The sequence below is a fragment of the Aphelocoma coerulescens genome, chromosome 2 (assembly GCF_041296385.1).
Source record: "Aphelocoma coerulescens isolate FSJ_1873_10779 chromosome 2, UR_Acoe_1.0, whole genome shotgun sequence".
In the NCBI taxonomy this organism is placed as follows: Eukaryota; Metazoa; Chordata; class Aves; order Passeriformes; family Corvidae; genus Aphelocoma; species Aphelocoma coerulescens.
Genome location: NC_091015.1, coordinates 79,127,854 through 79,145,445, shown reverse-complemented (window position 1 = coordinate 79,145,445; position 17,592 = coordinate 79,127,854). Strand labels below are relative to the sequence as shown.

Below are 17,592 nucleotides of genomic sequence, written 5' to 3'. Positions count from 1 at the left end.
TCAAGATTCATTCATGGCTGCATATTCAGTGTTAAGTCAGTATTTTATGGATTCCGGCAGGAGTGTAGTTCACTGCAGCACAGTGGAGCACTGAAGATTGACATCACCATTCAGTCACTTTGGTTCATATGTCAGGCAATTAATTTCAACCCACTCTTAGTCATAGATATTGGCTGTCCAGTGTGTTTTAGAGAACTCCCTGAAGATACTGAACTGCATTAAAAAAACCCACTTTGAAGTCCAGTAGTCTGTGCTACTGTAACATACAGAATTTCCCTATCTTTAAATGAGACATAAATCACATATGTGTGTGTGTGTGTGTGTGTGTGTATGTGTATGCTAATTGTTGGTTAATGCTGAGATTTTAATAGTGGTTGTTAAGTTTTAGGAGTAATTTGGTATAGGATTTCTTTATATTGTAAAAAAAAAACCAAAACAAAAAACTTTTAAACCTTAAATAATTTAAGGTGTAAAGCTATCAATTTTCCCAAGGATTTCAAACCCATGACAGGGTAATGCAGTTTTATGGCAATTCAGTTTCTGCATGCTTAAAGACAGTTACAGGATATAGTAAAGAGGAAAGGATTGCCGTGAGGCAACCTGTGGTAATAGGTTGGAATATGGAAGGATCTCTCAAATACTTCCAGCGACTGGTGAAATTTGATTCTGATTTTGTATAAAATGACTGATTTTGGAAAGAAAAGTCTGATATTCACATTATGTACAGTATCTCTTTTTGTGAAGCCCAGCTGCTGCTTGTGTGCACTTTCTTTCACTATGGAAGAGCATTCTTGACTGCTGGATTTTCTGATTTAAAACCCAACATTATTAAAATATGTAGACTTTCATTAAATCAAATCTAAACAAGTATTTGTCACAGCCTGAAATTGGTTTGTGTCTTTAAGATGAATCAAAGTATTTTCAGTCACTGTGTTTTCTTTCTAAAATAGTGTTGACTGCAGAAGAGAAGGAAGAAGTTGTCTAAATCTGTTAGCCTTGGCTATTATGATTCATACTCGGCAAAACAGTAACAAACAGGTACCTCTGGTGCTGTGTTCATCTAAAATTAATAAAAACCGTAAGACTGAAAATCAGCAATTTACTTGATCGGTGTCAACCGGGTTTCTTTTCATGGAGGAAAGTGGAAAGATGGTGGAGATGTGGACAGTGAGCTTTATACCCTGTTTTTTACACACTTGAGTCCCTATATTCAGAGCAGTGATGGACTGTAAAAAAGGTCCCACTTAGACTTGTTCTTCAAGGGGCTTACAGACTCTGCCAAGCTACTCCCCAAAGCAGCCATTCAAGCCAGGAAGATTAGTGAATGCTAACCATGGACCACGTTGTTGGATTTGGTTTAAAATGCCATTAAAAACCCCCAAACAGCCAACCATCTGATCTGTTTTTCTTAGATTTAAACCCCCTGTAATCTGGGAAATGTCATACTCACTCAGGTTTGTGGTATTACAGTGGTAGAAGAATTGAGAAAGATAATTCCTCCGACAAGGTTCTGGGGAGCACGAAGTGTGTTTCATCTATTTTCAAGCAGGGTCATCCCTTCCACTTGCCTCCCGAGGATCAGATTTTGTCAGGGCCCTGCATAATACTGGGGAATTTACATGCACTTTCTCTCTCCTCCTAAACAAATCAATTGTCCCTCGCATTATGGCTAATACGAGGAACATGTACTCTGTTTTCTATTCACACTTCCTTGCAGTAGGTAACAAACTGTGGCCATGTTCCCCTGGTTGCCCCTTCATCTTCTGGGAAACATCCTAGGGAATACTTCCACACCCACCTCGACCTTCCATGGGCAATAAATACGTGTCCTTCTCCTTGTCCCATAACAAATGGGGAAAATGCTGCATTTTCCATTGCTAAGGTCTGCTCTCCTGGTGTGACAGATAACAAGCACCATTTCCCCTCAAACTGACTAACCAATTAACACGATCATGTTAAACTCCTTGGAGCAGTTCTGTTCTCAATCTCTATATAAGTTTTCTAGTTATATGAGTTGGTGTGCTAGAGGATATTAACTGTCCCTGCAGAAATTGTCTTGATAATATCCTTAGAACATTTTATTTCTAGTAACATTAGTGCTGCTCCTGGGATTGCAGCAGATCACACAGTTACTTTAATACACCATCATGAAGATACAGAATGCAATGCAAAGAGAAAATAAAACTAAGCGTTCCTTCCTGTCCACACCTCAAAAAAACACAAAAAAGGCAGCACAGAAATTTAAGAGTAGGGTGCATTTTCTCTTAAGATCAGTGCAGAGTACTTCTTTCCTGCCACAGCTCAAGCTTCCAGGCTGCTTCAAGGAGAGGATTTGCCATTCCCACCAATAAATCAGTAATATTTCTTGTACCTGTTATTGTTCATTTTTTTTGTGTGTTACTGCATATTATTAATGAGTATTGGGACTGCAAGGCCACTGGCATTTTTCTCCCACTAAACTGTTTCTCTGATAACGCTGTCTGCATTATTAATTGTTGTCTTCCCTGATGGAGGAGACATGTAGATTTTTGCCAGGAGAAAAAAGGAGGCGAATGGGACTTCATGCTTCTCAGTCTCCAGACAGGTGTTTGTTAATTCTTATCTAAGGAGTACAAGCCACTGGCATGGCTTAGACATAGCACAGAGCAGAGAATGCAGCAAGAAGACAACTTACCAAGATCTCACAGCCTTTTTAAAGGTAAATTACCCAATGAAAGCTTAAAATGCAAGATATTTTCACTTTTTTACCAGTGTCCAGCAAGTTCCTAAATCACGTAGACAGGAACTGCGGAATTCTGTATCCAATCATCCCAAACCACTATTGCTGCAAAATATGGAGTTAGTGAAGAAGGAGAAAGAAGCTTCTAACTACAACTTATCCTCCATTTTGAGGTTTTCTACTTCTATCTATTTACTATGCAAATAGACCTAAAAACTCTAAATTTTTCACCCTGTGATAATCTCACATAGTATTCTATCACCTAATTCACACCATTGTCGATTCAAATTCTTCCCAGAGGCTAGGCAAATTTTCCCATGGACAAAGGTTAAAAACAGTACTGTCCAGGGGGGTAAAACCTTTCAAAACAGGCAGAGAAATATTCTCTGCATTCTAGGTTCCCACACTCTGACACCCTCAACTCATAAAAAGTCCTGTGCTGCACTTCCCACCAATCTTGTGTGGGGCTGGCTGTAGCTGTTTCCACTGAGGATGAATACCAAAGTTTGGCTCTGCAAGTTTAGCAGAGTAAAATTTCAATCACCCTTTTGCAATGCAACATCAGAGTCATATAGTGACTGGTTTCAAGCACAGAGAAGCTGGAGATGGTGCCAGAAGAGGAAGAAAGCCACAGGGAGAGGAGCCTGCTCTCTCAGCCAGCTGAAAGCCTGTTTCTCTGGCTGGGCGGTGAGCAGCCACCCTGCCTGCACACAGGTTCTCAAAAAGTGGTTACTGGAGTGCCTGGATTAATGATTTCTCTCTAATATTATCCATGAAATCAAGCAACAGATACTGTGTAGTAATTTAAAATAACCCAAGATTAAAAAAAAGACCCAAACCCGCAAACAAACCAAAACCACGTTCCCTGGTAAGAGTAGTATTTTCAGCAGCATTTAAATGTTTAGGGACCAGTGTGGCATCATCAAAAGTTTAAAATTAGAATTGTACATTTCATTCATTTGAGCAAGATTCAAAGTTTCAGTCTAGATGTACACAAAAAATATTTTCCCTGCCCTCACCTTCCAGCTGTGCCAGTGTTAAACTGGCTCATAGGATCAATGGAAGCAAGTCTTGTTCGGGAAGTATTTAAAAGACTATGTGAAGGTTAACCATCAAGTTAATGTAAATACACACATATATATGACTATAAACACATGAGAGTATATGAGAACCCAGGAGCACAGATAAGAGTATAAACATAGAAGTGTATATGTGTATGTGAGTTGAAGCCATAACTACACACAAGAGGTTATCTTTTTCCTCTGATCCCCATGATTTCTAAGACTGGAAGTCTACCAGGCACATTTCCTGGGAGGCGTGCACAGTTGTTATGCAAGCAGACTGTTCTAGTCTGCTTCTGGCTTTTAGGTGTTTTTTTTTTTTGTCCAGAATGACTCTGAGGTCTTTGTATTCTTCCTAAAGTTACTGCTTTGTTTGGGAACACATTAAGGAACAGGCAAACCTTTCTACATGCCTGGATTTTTGTTTTAGGCAAAAAATCCAGACAAGAAACTGCACCATCCATTAAATCAAGCAAACAGCAAAAATTGGATCAGTGTAAAGACATGATATCTCAAAAAAACTTTCAGACTTCACTGGTTGCCTGGAGCTCTCTGCAGAACATACTGAAAGGTGACCACCTCACTGCTTTCATCTGCTCCACTTAAATGTGAAAAATAAAGAAGGCAATTTGCATCTTGTTGCAGCCGAGTGACAAAACTTTATGGGTCTTCCTGTTCTGTAACATGAATCAAGAAATGATGACTACATGGATTCAGATGTTAACCATAGTGATAAGACACCCCCCTGAACATATGGCAGGAAAGAGACATAGAATTTTGCACAGAGTCATTAATCTTCAAATTTGAAAGTAAGACAGGCTTCACAGTTAAATAAAATACTCTGCATTTGGCCAAGGTAAACTTTTTGCTCTTGGAGTGAGAAGGAAGAGATTTCTGTTGGGGAGTGAATGCATCCTTCCCATGGGAGAAATAAGAAATGCCATTTTTTCTTCATTTGCCAGGATAACTAGAAAACAGCATATAAAATTAAGTGAAATTAAATGCAATCTTCAAGGACAATGGGTAAAAAAGGAAAACTGCAAAGGAGAGAAAATTACTCTTGAAATAGGTCTTTGAGGTAATGTATTTTTTTAATCACTGAATCCATTCAATATTCACAATGAAAATTAATCCATTGCTCTTAAAACTCTTGCTCAGTTCATCAGCTCATTAATCCCCCTTGGTTGTTAAGTTGCTCCTCCTCGTGTCACCAGCCTGATTAATAATTCATAAGATAACTAAGGGCTCAAAATATTGTCTCCCTAAGACTGGTCTGGCTAATCTTGGTCTTGTTGAGTTATCCTTAGATTTGCAAGTTAAATGCTCAGATGGAAAGGGTCTGGGTAGCACTGCTTATCTGATTAGGAAATAGTGGTATATAGGGGAGAGGGATGTTAACTACCAGAAATCAAAGGAACAAGTCCAGTGGGATGAGTGGACAGTGATCTACTTACTGCTGTTGGGAAGAGAGTAACGTAGAGCAGTGGAAACTTTCTGTTCACTTTAACTGTGCTCATGCACTTCTGTTTCTTGGATGGGAGACAGAGCTGGGTGTGAATGGCACCACTTCTTCAAGAACATCTTTATTTTGAAAACAAAGTGTCTTCTTTCGACTGAATTGTTTTTGAACTCCTTACAGTGTGACTTGTTCTTGAAGTATTTTCAAACTGAAGGGAGTCCTTCTGCTTCACTGAGTAAAAAGATAAACAACTCAGTTTTGGCACCATTAGGTTGCATTCACAGTCTATCATATTACAGAGACATTAGAAAAGATGTACTGAATCACGGAAGTAGCAGCCTTTAAATGTCTCCTCAGTTTGGGAGTGAAAAGAAATAGGAGACATGTGGGATTTGTCTTTTTGTTTTAGTTGGATATGAAAATGGAGATAGAAGCAGAGTTACAGCAGATTAGTAGTCCAGATACCAGCAAAGGAAACATATTTTGCTAAACTTATTCTTAAATATTTACTGTATGAAAATGTATTGAACTATGTATTATCTGCAGATGGCTTGTAAAAGGAACTGCTCTGAATTGTGCCAAGTCAGTAGGAACAAAAAGTCTAAAAGAACTTTATTAAGGTTGCAATTCCAATTCATGATGATATGAATCATGATAACATTCTTTAGTAAGGTTTTAATGCCATGATCACATACTACTTACATGGCTGGAGGACTTGGACCTAATTTTCTTCAAATTACAAAGAATGCAGAAAGCAAAAGGATGGTCCTGCCACAGAGGCAAGTGATTTTCCAGCCTGAAGGGACTAAATTTTGCTGCTGCTTCTCACATAAAGCACCTGTCAGTGCTATGCAAATTGCTCAAACTAACTTGGCTACCTAATGCATATTGATAACTTTCTACCCCAATAACCCAAGCAGTCAGATTTCAGAGGTACTGTGTTACAGCTGAAATCAAAAGGAGTGATGTGCTGAGTCCATGAAAAATCTTCTATTCTCATAAGCAATTTCAAAAGTCAAGTTGCACACTTCCAAAATGAGCACTTAGAATAAAAGGACACTTTTTACCTTGACCTCTCTGCGCTCAGCTCTCTAATGCTAAAAATCAGGAATACTTCATCTCACAGTAGTCTCCTGTTTCTGAAGCACTTGAAGGTACTGTAGTGCTGAGCACAATGGAGGATCCCTTGAGGAAAACCCATCACATCTCCAGAGCAGGACTGGAATACTGTTCAGTAAGTCAGGCCTGCAGCTACACTTTGAGCAATGTGGAGGAAAGCAATGACAACACCATTGAGTAGCTGTCTATCTTGTGTGCTTAATGAGACAGTCCTGAAAGAAAAATGGCCTAAAAATGCATAATTAAAGGTTGTAACCTAAATGATGGGCTCAAAAAATTAAAAAAGAGCTGCATTAAGGTTATAAAGGCAATATGACTTCAGGCAATTTTTAGTGTATTGATGCTTGAATCTGTATTCCCATCATTCTTTTAACATGGATTTTTTTTGTGGATAATTAATACTAGGCTCTGTTCTACTCTTTAGAAAAAAAGTAATGATACATTGATTTGATGAAATGCAGCATATTGCCCATTGAAATGCGGGCCCTAAAAAAGAGTAGACAAAGTGTACTTTATTAACCTGAGTTTGCAGGACAAGGTTTATACATATCTGTTTTAGACTGCTGTAGTTTAGCACAAACTTGGACTAGGTTCATGTCTTCAGAGAATTTGCTATGGGTTCTTGAAGGAGCAGTAGCAGACATGAATTTGTGCATGAAAGTAAGCATAGGACTTCAGTAGCTCCACTTAGTACCATCTACCCAATTAGGTTTATATTTTACAATGCTTTTAACATTTTATAACATCAGCTTGGGGGAACATGTCCCCCAGTCCTGCAGAGCAGTGACTTTGCTGAAATCATGTACAGAGACACTTAGAACTAAATACTTGCTAAAATTATTTGTAAGCTTAGATCCAATTATTTTACCTGACCACCAGCACCGCTGCAGTTTGTTCAACAATTCTTTGCAAATAGTAATAATAATAATACAAAGTTTTATGTGACAGGTGCAGCAGCAACCCTGACTTCACGTTCACACACGTCCTCCTCCTCTTTCATCCTTTAACCAGCGATTCCTGCCTTCTCCCCACCCCAGGCTGCACCAGGTCACCTCTTGAAGTGTGCTAATGCACCCCTTCACGTTTGTTAGATTACTACCCTGACAGGATCATGTGTGCCTTGTCTTGAAACGCTTCAACTCTGATTTGCTTCAAATAGAAAGTCCTGGCTTTAGAATGTTTTCTGATTTTAAAGCATTAGATAGCACTGCTTCCATTTGCAGGACAGGTAATCTTTTACATGTTACTTCAATTTTTCATTTTGTTGCTGGAGAGGAATGTATTTGCAATCACATGAAATTGAAAAGCAGTGACAATCAACCACACCACCAGATGGAGCTTCTTTTCTGCCTTTCCTGCTGAAGGTGCTGAAGCTGTGGAACTGAACTCACTGGGACTGTGGGACTTTAACTGTTTTTATAGCCAATGAAACAGAAAACTCTCTTTCTATTTCTATTTCTGGTGATGCAGGACTAAGCATCCCTGCATTCATAGATGGCTATTTCAGCAATTTTTATTTGTATACTGTTAATGACAGCTATTGTGCCAGTTCTTTGCTTTTCCAGGGTTAGGCTCTATCATGCAGTTCTGTTTCTTGTTCATGCACTTGAGAGTTTTCAAGTACAGGCTCACTTATTAGAATGGCACACTAATATTAAAGCAGCATGTATTTCTGCTCTTTTTTCTTTCCTACTGTAAAAATTATTAACATTTTTTAGAAAAGCAAATCTCTCTTTATTCAGTCCACTACAATAATCTATTTTATTCACTGAAATTCAACTCTGAAGTCTCCTTGTGTGCTTTTAGCAGTACTGTATTGTGTTACAGATTCCTAGTCGCTGGTTTATATATACATCAACTGAAGTTATGATGTTCATAAGTCATGAGGATCGATATAAATGACTGTGATAAACATTCTCTCTCTTTTACAGGATATATGCTATCAGATACCTGTTTTGCTATCTGGTATCATAGCTGAGCAATTGAGAACAGACTGTAACTGAGGCAGTCTTGGAAAATGCAGAGAGACAGGGTTGAATTTATTCCTTTTTTGACAGTGTGAAAAAACACACATTGAAGCCAACAAATTTTAATGTAGTGTTTATACAGCAAGATTGCTTGGAAGCCTATTCCCATTTTAACCCAAGAAATGGGACTGACGTACAACTTACCCAGCTGTGGCTGCTGGACTGAAAAGGTTGGCCTGCATTTGCCAGGAGTTATTAGAACAGGCTACATTGCACAACTCTGCTTTCCCAAAGGACAGGGAGGTATCTGAGCTGATGAGGTCAGGTTAGCGTTCCGTTGTGCCACGTCAAACACAACTCTAAAGACCAGCGAGGTTTTGCCAGCCGACGTCATGAAGGTCCTTCTGACCAGCTGGCAAATTCTGATGTCCTGGGAGAGACCAAATGAGTTCATGCCACTATTGATTTGGAGAGAGCTACGCGCCTTGCTGCTTGTGACAAAAGCAAACACAAAAAGACAAAACAGAATTAATGTGGGCACAAGTTCATGTTGTTTTCCATTTTCATGCCGCATTTCCAATGAGCAAAAAAATCTAATACTGTAGAGGGGGAAAAAAGGAGGGGGGAGGGGAAATCTAATGATTCAGTCATCTAATGTTCATGTGCTAAGAACTCAGAAAGGTGATCTAGAGATGTGTTGTTTTGTCATGCTTTATATCCTTTCCAGTAATTAATTTTGGAGGGTATGTCAAGCATTTGGAATTTCTGAGTGTCCTTAGACAAAAGGTAAACATCTTCTGTCTGAATAAGTTTCCTTACAGAATTTTAAGAAGACATTGGGTTTTGTTTTCCAAAGGCAGGCTGCTAGGTGGCAGGGCAGGAGCAAAATCCAGCAACTTAAGAAAGAAGGAAAGAAAAAAAGTTAATTATTTTAATACCTTAGCAATAGTTCTGGGGGTAGAATGCCCTTATATCAACCTACTTGGTATAAGATTGAGGTTCTTCCTCACTGAAGTGCAAAGCAGTACTATACTAGCATAATATAGGGCAAGAATTTGCTCAAATTATACTTTTCCTAGATTGAAAACAACCCCCAAAACAACCAAACAAAATCCCACATAAACATAGAGGTTTCACATGTGAGAACCCGGATCCTAGTGTTCATCAGAAACTTTTGAAAGAGATGCGGTTCTGCAACTTTCTGGAGATCCACATTAAAACAAACAAAACCCATAAAACAAAACCCTTTTCAACTCCTATGCTGTGAATACACTTTGGAAGCTGAAACCATTTTTTCTCACTGGCAATCTGAACTTTTCCTTTTCAGAGACTGTTCATTTGAGTTAAATTGTCGAAATGCAACAACAGTCTATAAGGAAGGCAGGATGATAACATGTACATGGAAGGGGGTTTTTATCATCATATAATTTACTGATTAAAAGGCTGATAAACGGCTTAAGATTTTCAGTGTATCACATGAATATAAAAAGTTTAGATAAATACCTTATAAACATCAAAGGTATTAAACCAATCTTGAAACCTTTATGAACCACAAGATCAAAGCAATACTTCAGAAATCTTAGTGAATGGAAAGCTTTTGTGCAACATGGTTTTGTCACAGTAAATGCCAATTTCGTTCTGAATTTAGAAACTTTGTGCCATTACCATATATTTACTTGTCATGAAAAATGGCCTTGATTTTATACCAGATGCAGGGAAATCTTTGACCTACTGAAATCAACGACAGAACTCCACCTTCAAGGAGGTCAGCATTTCACCCAAATGAAGGGACATACCTTGCCTTACTGCCAAAGTCTTGGTATTAGAAACTGAAAAGGATACCATTGTAGGAAACACAGACGTTGCTGTAGTTCAGGAAAACTGAGTAAGTGTTATTTTCATGTATTTAAAGAAATTTAAATTAGGAACATCAGATGAAAATCTGCTAGGACACAAGAAAAACTACACAGCAGACATCTCTAAAAGTGCTGTCTGAGAGACTCAAAGCTCTAAAGGGTTTTGTTTGCTGGGCATCCTGTAGAAATTACATTTAAATCTTTGTATGTAAAATTTGGAAATTAAAGCAATCACTTCCATCTATTTGTTTCCATTTCAGTACCTTTCCCATTATGAATCTAATGCATGCCTTTTTGAAGTACAGCTGCTTGGTTTTCCTGCATAAAGAAGAAAATTAGGTCTAATAATCTAACTTTTGAATAATTTCTATTCAAATGGTATAGACCCACTGAGTTTTGCATTCAGTGTTTGACCATCCTCATAAACACAGTAAACTGAAATACCATCCTTACTAGAAACACAGAGCAGCTAGAATTTCATATGGGATAGGGAGCATCTTATTTTTTTTTTTTTTTTAATAATTGAGGAGGCTATTAATATCCTTGCTGGCATTTTTGTACAAGAAACATGACTGCTAAAACTGGGATGAAGAGCTACATAGTTTTCAAAGCAAAGCAAGACTATTGTTTGAACGAATGCTGCTATCATTCAAAAAAGGTGGTATTAATTTTGTGTATGAACTGTGATAATCCCTGCCTGTTTCTAAATCCCTGTAAATTGTTTCATAGGGCTTAGGAGTTATGACTCATTCACATTTTCTGACAAGCTATTGTCATGGGAGATTTTCTTAGAAAACGTGTAAGTAGGAAATTGGAGAGATCTGGCATATTTGAACTAGGTACATCCAAAAGCTGAGTACTTTCCCCTGGGACTAACGGGAAAATCTGCTAGCTTTGGGTTTGAAAGTTGAAGGTAATATTAAAAGTGCATTAAAAGAAATGATGAACAGTATTTGAATGGGTTTCTGTTTTACATTGTGTGGTTGTATCCACAGAATCCTCCAGTTACTTGACTCTGGGTGTCTGCAAACAAATATTTTCATGTTAATTTTCTGTTCAAATGATGACAATTATCGATCCAAGCAGCTAGACCAATTTATCAAGCTAGACCAATACAGCTCCAAGCCAAAATCCCTGATCTAATGAGTCCTGAGAAATACATTCCCATGCAATCATAGTGAGAATTGAAAAGCAATACCATGGATTGCTTACCAGTGATTTTCACATTCCTTTTTTTAATGTCATTTTCAGTAATCATCTTAGGATACAAATGCTTCTGCAAAATGTGTGTGCTGATTGCAGGATGGGTCAAGATGGGCTGCTGTGAAACAAGAAGCAGGGAAATGAAAGAAAGTGCTGTGTTGATCCTGTGTATAGTTGATAACCCTAAACATACCTGGTCCAAATTGAGGGAATGCAAAAAGCCTCATGGCTGCTAATAATGCTACCTCTCTTTTACTAGGAAATTTGTCTGCTTTTATCACAACATTTTCTTTAATAACAAGTGTGGTAAATAGTACTTAGAAGCCTGAGACCTGGGCTGCACCATTCTTTTAGGAGAAGCCATTTTAAAACATGTCAGAGAACACTAAATGCCTCCTTAGCTAATGCCATCTGGCAGGATTTGTTGTGTAGCTGAACATCTGTCCTAAAGGTTTACCTGATTTTACATTAGTCCTTTCAAAATGGTAGCAATTGATTCCCACTTAAAATATGAGTTTGTGTGCCGTTAATGGCCTGATTGTAATTACTTTCCTGCAATATGGATTCATGTTGCCTTAACTGCTTTTGCTTATTTTCTATAAGTTGTAGTTCTTTTTGCAGGCCTGTCTCCCAGAGTTATGGAACATATAAGAAATGTGTATTAATTGCTACCCTATCACTTAACTTTTATCAATATTTACAGTTGTTTTCTCTTTTTGCTGTCCCTTATTTTGCTTAAACCTTTCACATTACTCTGAAATTTCTAGTAGTCCAAATGGTTTTGCCTTATGAGCAAATGGCACAATTTTTTCCCTTCGCTGCTTGAAACACTTGTTAATGATTTGGCAAGCTGGGATAGCTCCCACATGAGGAAGTAAGGGCTGGTTTCTTAATTTCTGCTTTCCTCACCATAAAACAGATAACACTTCAAGAAAGTAAAGTAGCAGTGTTGTACTTTAGGTTGGGGTTCTTGAACATATTTTAAGTACTAAGCACCCTTATCCTATACATCATCTATTCATTTTTCTTCCTTCCAGCCTGGTAATTTGAGGTCCCACAAGCCTCAGACAGGTGAGTGAGGAGGTCTCGCTTCCAGGCATAAGTAAGGAAGTGCTTGCAACCTGTTTTCATGAATGTTACTTAACAGGAGAGTGTTTGGGAGTGATGATGAAAGCAGGTGACACCAGCACCTTTGCTGCCACATCCAGGAAGAGGACAATTGTGTTCCTCCTTCCTGTGCTGCACCACAGAGCTCAGCTGAGTAACTCAGGACCACGGTCTGTGGTTTAACACCACTAAGTTGAGGCTGGTTGGTTCAAAGAGCTGAAGTGGTGGCACACCAGCTCCCTTGGAGCAGACAAGGCAAAGGAATGCAACCATGTTTAGCCAACAGTCTGCCAAACCTGGCAGCTCCCAGCAGAGCTGGTGATGAGCAGCTGATGGCAAACTGGTGTTCATCATGTTTTCCATTAGCATAGCGGGCACTAGCCAGGATGTTTGTTCTTCATTCCTCTTCTTATAAGGCCCTAAACCCAACGACAAACAAATGTCAAGTACTCAGAGTATCCAGCACTTCTGAGGAACTGCTGACTGTTCAGCTCTTCTGTCAAGGTGTAGCAAGAACACCCTCACAGCAGTGTCTGCTAAGAAAACTGTTTGGTGATGTTTCTGCTGCTTTGACATTCATTCCTCTGAGAGACCCAGACTGCACACTCAGTTGAACTGCAGTGTATTCACTCACATTGGGAGGCTGCTTTTTGGCAACCAGACTGATGCTAAAAATAAAACAACCTATGCAAAACAAACAGAAAACCTCCTTGCTAAATCCATAGTGGGAGTATGTTGCTTCAAAAAGCATTGGGTTGTTTGCCTATGCTTTTTGCTGTCTCTTCCATGAGAAAAAGAATGGAGGGAAGTTTAATAATGTAGTATTTTTGCAATCATCCGTGCAAATCACCCCAGACAATAGCTGTGGCACGCACAAAGTATAGAACCAAGTTTGGAAACTTCTCAGATGTGGACCTCATCCTGCTTATAAAAACACGTTGTTATAAGGATGCTGTTTACTATGTGTCATGCCTACAAAATAAAACTGAGAGGGATTCTACTTCTCTTTATTTATTTAAGGGGCAATGCCTGTATTTTGTTTTCCCTTCTTGATTTTTTGTTTTTAATTGGAAACTTTGGAGATAGCCTGACCTTCTAAAGGGCTGTTTGTGCACACGTGTGTGCCTCCTGAGCCTTAGGACTTCATTTTACACAAATAACAGTACAGTTAGTGCCGGGTGTGGGTAAAAAACAGAGATTTGCCTGCAAAACATATTGTACTTTAAAAAGTTAACGCCTTTGGAGTTTGTTTTACCTTTGGGGTTTTGTCCTCGAGCTCTGGTCTCAAAGATTTTTCTCTGCAGTTAGGATGGGAGGAAACTGATTTACACGCAAAAGCCGGGGGTCTCACAAACTCCCAGCAGCAGACGAGCACGGCTCACAGGCAGCCCCCAGCCCTTCTTACGCCCGGGCCGGCGGGGAGGGCAGCGGTTCAGCCCCGGTCCCGAGGGGCCGCTCAACTCCCACCGCCTCCCGTTCCCTGAATGGATGGAACTCCTCGGTGATGCCAGCCTGGGGCTGGGGAGCTCCTGCTTAATCCTGACCCTCCGTGCTCTTTCTTCGGGGAACCTCCGACGGGTGGAAGCCTAAATAACGACGACGGTGATGATGATAATAATCATAATAATCATAATTAATTATAGTAATAACGAAGCCTGCTCTAGCAGCCCAGGGCCGCTCGTTCTCCCCCGGCCTGAGTGTGCGGGGCGGCGGGGGGACCCCGGCGGGGCGCCTGTCCCCGCTGCCCCTCTCTCCTCCAAGCCCGTAAAACACCGAGCGTTGCTCGCTGCTCGCTGCTCCGTGCCCTGGTAACGCCGGCCCCCGGCGGGCGGGAGGACGTGCGGGGCCGCCCGTCGCGGCTGTTTCCGCGTTGCCCGTCCAGGGAGGTCCCGCCCCCGCCCGCGGCCGCCCCAGCCCCAGCCCCGCGGGGAGGCTCCGGGGCCGGCGGGGGGGCGCGCCCCCCGCCCGGGGCCTGCGGCGGGGGCGCGGGATAAAGCGGTGCCGGCCCGCTCGCCTGGCGGCACAGGGGCGGCCGGGACGGGCCCAGCGGGGCGCCCCGCCATGGCGAGCCCCGCACGCCCGCGGCAAGAGCTGGCGGCGGAGGAGCGGCGGCTCCGCGGCGCGGCCCCGACGGTGCCCCGCGACGCCAAGCGGGAGGCGGCGGGGGAGCGGCTGGTGCTGCTGGAGCTGCGCCGCTGCGGACGGCCGCCGTCCCCCGGCCCCGGCGAGCGGCAGGAGGAGGGGGAGGAGGAGGAAGAGGAGGGGGAGGCAGCGGCGGGCGAAGATTGTTGCGGCAAGTGCAAGAAGCGGGTGCAGTTCGCTGACTCGCTGGGGCTGAGCCTCGCCAGCGTCAAGCACTTCAGCGACGCCGAGGAGCCGCAGGTGCCGCCCGCCGCGCTGTCGCACCTGCAGAGCCAGCCCGGCGAGGAGCGGGACCCGCCGCCGCCCGGCGCCGACCCCCCGCCGCCCGCGCTGCTCCTGGTGCCCGACTTCCCCGACGGCGGGGAGCCCAGCGCCGAGCGGCTGCGGCGGCAGCGCGTCTGCCTGGAGCGCCTGGGGCGGCCCGCGGCGCCCACCGACGTGCGGGGCACGGTGCAAGTGCTGGGCGGCCCCGGCCCCAAGGAAGTGACGGTGCGCTACACCTTCAACGAGTGGCTCTCCTTCGTGGACGTCCCGGCCGCGCCCCTGCCCCCCGACCCGCCGGCCGAGCGCTACTGCTTCACCCTGTGCGTCCCGCCGAGCCTGCGGGAGGGCTCGGCCCTGCACTTCGCCATCCGCTACCGCAGCCCCCAGGGCGAGTTCTGGGACAACAACGGCGGCCGCAACTACACGCTGCGGTGCTGCGGCTGCCCCGGGGGCGGCCCCGCGCCGCCCGCCGCCGCCCCGCCGGCCCCCGCCGCCCCCCGCTACTGACGCCGGCCGGGCGAGGGGAGCCGAGGGGACCCGGCCGGGCAGGGGCAGGCGGCCGCACCCCGCGCCCGGAGTGAGGCCCGTCTCGGGAGGGAGACGCCAGCGCGCCGAGGGCCCCGTCCCGGAGACTGCCCCGAGTCTGGTGGTTTTTAAGCAGGCGCTTCAGTTTCTGCCAGCGAAACATGGATGTGCGTAGGCTCGCATTGCTGTGGCTTGTGGAATTGTTCTCCTTTTTGGTTTTTTGTCATTTTTCTTTTTTTTTTTTTTTTTTTTTTGAGAGAGAGCAAGGAGACTGGGTAGCGTGGGCTTTGCTTTTACCCTCTTGAAGTGAATTTTTGAGGTCTTGATTTGGGCTTGACTCCACTTACCCGATTAGTCAAGAGCACTCGTGTGAAAACTTGGTTGCGTGTTCGCTACAGGTTTAACTTAGGATCCCAATTTTCTCGTTCTCAGATCCATTTGAAAGACACAGTACTGCGACAGCAATGGTGTGCTTATCCTTTTTTTGTTATTTTCTTTTAGTTTAATGGACTCCGTAACAATACGATTCACTGTTGTGAGCACCTGTCAAACCCGTGACAGGCTTGTGTGCTCGCCCCACCTTTGCCATGGCTGCGGCGGCTCTGAACAGCAGGCACTCTCTTTTTGGGGCTGGATCTGGGGCAGGACTGGGCTGCTCTGGTTTTTGTCATTCAACACACTTTGATACTGCTCCCCAGGCTCGCGTGTAGATCCCGTCTGGCTAATAGCAGCTAACAGGGACTTCTGCAGAAATGTTTTTGCTTAAAATAGACTGGTGACTTCTTTTCACACAGCTGACAAGTCTAAAACAGGGACGAAGGAGGAGTTAAAATACTTGCTGATGCTGTGTTTATCAGGAGAACTTTGGTAACACCTTTGAGTCATGCACTGTGAAGTAAAAGATGGTGTCCGTCTCATACACGGTTCTGTATTTTCAGATTTGGGGAGTAGTTGCTGGTTTGGATGACCCTTCTCACTGAGGAGTGCCGATGTGATACAGAGAGGGTGTCCTCAGTAACAAATGGAAACAAGTGCCTTACTTCTGCTCTCCTTACGTTACATTTTGCACCACATTTCTCAAGTATTTATAATTTATTCAGCTTTTTTGCTACATATTTTTCTGTATTTGTATGTTGCTGGGAAAGGACTTTGTTGTGCACACAGCTGGACTTTATGGCGCTGGACACTTGAATTGATTTTATAGTCTTCACTCTTGCACTGCAGGCCTAGAGGTTGACTACTGCTGGTGTACCAACTCCTGAAATTAAGCAAAAACTACCAATGCAAATGGGTTTGTAAGAATAAAAAAGAGTTTTAAAAAAAGCCATAAAGATCACCATTACACTTTTTTTTTTTTTTTTTTTTTTTTTAAGGAAAACGTAACAGGAAACTTCACATTTTGCAACCTGGTTGTGTCCCCACCCTTTTGTCTGCGTGTCCTGACCAGGGACGATCCCGTCAGTAAGCAGCATTTAGGGCTGTAGCTGAAAATGACTGTTGTCCTGCCAGAGCCATGAGGCAAATCGCCCTCTTAAGTCCGTGACAGCCCCTTGTGATGGATGTCTTGAGCAGAGCTGGGGTGTGAGGAAGCTTTACTAGCATGGGTGGAAAATAGGTGGGTTTCGGTCAAGTTTTGTTCTGGCTCTTCTGCGACTTTGACTCTGCTTGTTGTCTTTTGATACAGTATCTCAAAATACGGGTTATTTTTTGTTAACAAAAGAATAGATAAGACATTGCCAGAGTGCAGAAAACGCCCTGACATGGATGTATGGTCTTCAGTAAGACCATGGAATGTCATTTTCCTTTTTTGAAACAGAGCATACCGTGAGATTTCTCAGGTCTTCATTTCCTCTGAAGATGTAAAATGTCTTAAAGGGCATTATGAGAACGTTAGAAAAAACAGCTTCTTTATGAAATTCCCCATACTTGAGAATATTGAAAAGCCTACAGCTAACTTGCCTTTGGAGATAGCTGGAACCGACCCAGAGCTAAAAGCAGGGGATCTGTTGGGAGAAAGACGTGAAGCAGAGGGAGCTTCAGACTAAAGGTCCTGCAGTTCTGCTCACATGCACACTGCTGCTGAAACATAGCCTGTCCTCCCTCCTCCCGAAAAAGCCTGTACATAAACCACAGTGTGAGAATACAGCCAGAGACAAGGAGGTTTAATTCC

General features: G+C 42.8%; 1 protein-coding gene and 1 long non-coding RNA gene across 7 annotated transcripts; one reads left to right on the top strand and one right to left on the bottom strand.

The window, feature by feature from the left end:
• Positions 1-3,962: 3,962 nt before the first annotated feature.
• On the bottom strand, positions 3,963-14,397 carry LOC138106866 (uncharacterized). 6 transcript variants are annotated; one of them, XR_011149161.1, is made up of 6 exons: positions 13,747-14,397; positions 11,394-11,502; positions 9,145-9,221; positions 8,530-8,813; positions 5,235-5,470; positions 4,628-4,747 (listed from the first exon to the last, which is right to left on the bottom strand). It is a non-coding gene; the product is annotated as an uncharacterized lncRNA (long non-coding RNA). The 6 variants fall into 6 exon arrangements; XR_011149162.1 differs by lacking the exon at positions 4,628-4,747 and adding an exon at positions 3,963-4,457 and having other exon boundaries at positions 8,530-9,221; XR_011149160.1 differs by having other exon boundaries at positions 8,530-9,221.
• PPP1R3G (protein phosphatase 1 regulatory subunit 3G) lies at positions 14,398-15,671 on the top strand. Its single transcript, XM_069008185.1, has one exon. It carries the CDS (start codon positions 14,553-14,555, stop codon positions 15,402-15,404), a length of 852 nt encoding a protein of 283 aa, XP_068864286.1. The 5' UTR covers positions 14,398-14,552; the 3' UTR covers positions 15,405-15,671.
• Positions 15,672-17,592: the final 1,921 nt, after the last annotated feature.

Bases quoted from the DNA above. Each gene is read 5' to 3' on its own strand.
- PPP1R3G (XM_069008185.1), top strand. From the start codon at position 14,553: ATGGCGAGCCCCGCACGCCCGCGGCAAGAGCTGGCGGCGGAGGAGCGG.